The sequence below is a fragment of the Oncorhynchus gorbuscha genome, linkage group LG24, assembly GCF_021184085.1.
Source record: "Oncorhynchus gorbuscha isolate QuinsamMale2020 ecotype Even-year linkage group LG24, OgorEven_v1.0, whole genome shotgun sequence".
NCBI lineage: Eukaryota > Metazoa > Chordata > Actinopteri > Salmoniformes > Salmonidae > Oncorhynchus > Oncorhynchus gorbuscha.
The window spans coordinates 7501-9777 of record NC_060196.1 but is presented as its reverse complement, the minus strand read 5'-3'; the positions used below and the strand labels follow the sequence as shown (position 1 = coordinate 9777).

The following is a 2277-nucleotide window of genomic DNA, read 5'->3' as shown; positions in this document are numbered from 1 at the left end:
ACGGTGAAAGGCAGATTCTATTGGGGGAAGTAGGGATTGGGGGAAGAGATTCTAAGGGGGGAGGATTGGGTGGAAGGCAGATTCTATGTAGATTGGGGGAAGAGAAAGGGAGGATTGGGTGAAAGGCAGATTCTATGTAGATTGGGGGAAGAGAAAGGGAGGATTGGGTGGAAGGCAGATTCTATGTAGATTGGGGGAAGAGAAAGGGAGGATTGGGTGGAAGGCAGATTCTATGTAGATTGGGGGAAGAGAAAGGGAGGATTGGGTGGAAGGCAGATTCTATGTAGATTGGGGGAAGAGAAAGGGAGGATTGGGTGGAAGGCAGATTCTATGTAGATTGGGGGAAGAGAAAGGGAGGATTGGGTGGAAGGCAGATTCTATGTAGATTGGGGGAAAAGGGAGGATTGGGTGGAAGGCAGATTCTATGAAGAGAAAGGGAGGATTGGGTGGAAGGCAGATTCTATGTAGATTGGGGGAAGAGAAAGGGAGGATTGGGTGGAAGGCAGATTCTATGTAGATTGGGGGAAGAGAAAGGGAGGATTGGGTGGAAGGCATTCAGGCATCCTGTCAAATCAGTTGAGGACAGGGTGGAAGGCTTTGGGGCGTCCTCAGGTGAATTGAGACAGGTGAAAGAGAGGAGAGGAGACAGACGGGTGTGTGTTTATTTGTGAGTGTTGACCAGCTCCTCCAGTTTGGCCTGATTGGACCCTGAGAACTCCTCCACCTGGAACACAACAACCAATCAAATCAGTTGTTCAACAAATCAACAAATACATTTATCAATCAATCACCTAACCTTTAAGCCTACCAGCTAAGGACATAAGACTACCAGACTCCTACCTTCCAGTTAAAATGAGGAACTGTCTCTTTAAGACTACCAGCAGACTCCTCCTACCTTACTACCAGCAGACTCCTCCTACCTTAATACCAGCAGACTTCTACCTTCCAGTTAAAATGAGGAACTGTCTCTTTAAGACTACCAGCAGACTCCTCCTACCTTACTACCAGCAGACTCCTCCTACCTTAATACCAGCAGACTCCTACCTTCCAGTTAAAATGAGGAACTGTCTCTTTAAGACTACCAGCAGACTCCTCCTACCTTACTACCAGCAGACTCCTCCTACCTTAATACCAGCAGACTCCTAACTTCCAGTTAAAATTAGGAACTGTCTCTTTAAGACTACCAGCAGACTCCTCCTACCTTCCAGTTTAAATTAGGATCTGTCTCTTTAAGACTACCAGCAGACTCCTACCTTCCAGTTTAAATTAGGAACTGTCTCTTTAAGACTACCAGCAGACTCCTCCTACCTTCCAGTTTAAATTAGGAACTGTCTCTTTAAGACTACCAGCAGACTCCTACCTTCCAGTTTAAATTAGGATCTGTCTCTTTAAGACTACCAGCAGACTCCTCCTACCTTCCAGTTTAAATTAGGAACTGTCTCTTTAAGACTACCAGCAGACTCCTCCTACCTTCCAGTTTAAATTAGGAACTGTCTCTTTAAGACTACCAGCAGACTCCTCCTACCTTCCAGTTTAAATTAGGAACTGTCTCTTTAAGACTACCAGCAGACTCCTCCTACCTTCCAGTTTAAATTAGGAACTGTCTCTTTAAGACTACCAGCAGACTCCTCCTACCTTCCAGTTTAAATTAGGAACTGTCTCTTTAAGACTACCAGCAGACTCCTCCTACCTTCCAGTTTAAATTAGGAACTGTCTCTTTAAGACTACCAGCAGACTCCTCCTACCTTCCAGTTTAAATTAGGAACTGTCTCTTTAAGACTACCAGCAGACTCCTCCTACCTTCTTCTGGTTCTTGTAGAAGTGGAATGTTGGCATACACTTGATGTCACAGAAACTGGCCACATCCTGGAGAAAGGGAGGAGGGGGAGACGGAGAGGGAGGAGGGGAGACAGAGAGGGAGGAGGGGGAGACAGAGAGGGAGGAGGGGGAGACAGAGAGGGAGACGGAGAGGGAGGAGGGGGAGACAGAGAGGAGGAGGGGAGACAGAGGGGGAGACAGAGGGGGAGACAGAGAGGGAGGAGGGGGAGACAGAGAGGGAGGAGGGGGAGACAGAGAGGGAGGAGGGGGAGACAGAGAGGGAGGAGGGGGAGACAGAGAGGGAGGAGGGGGAGACAGAGAGGGAGGAGGGGGAGACAGAGAGGGAGGAGGGGGAGACAGAGAGGGAGGAGGGGGAGACAGAGAGGGAGGAGGGGGAGACGGAGAGGGAGGAGGGGAGACAGAGAGGGAGGAGGGGGAGACGGAGAGGGAGGAGGGGGA

The 2277-nt window shown here is 49.2% G+C and overlaps 1 protein-coding gene across 1 annotated transcript in view; it reads right to left on the bottom strand.

The window, feature by feature from the left end:
• Positions 1-518: 518 nt before the first annotated feature.
• Positions 519-2277, bottom strand: part of LOC124013242 (thioredoxin-like) — a gene marked incomplete at its 5' end in the record, with an annotated part of 4872 nt that continues 3113 nt past the window's right edge. The window contains 2 exons of the mRNA XM_046327502.1: positions 519-724; positions 1801-1866. Coding sequence (XP_046183458.1) covers positions 662-724; positions 1801-1866 — 129 coding nt within the window. The remainder of the gene's footprint in view (positions 725-1800; positions 1867-2277) is intronic.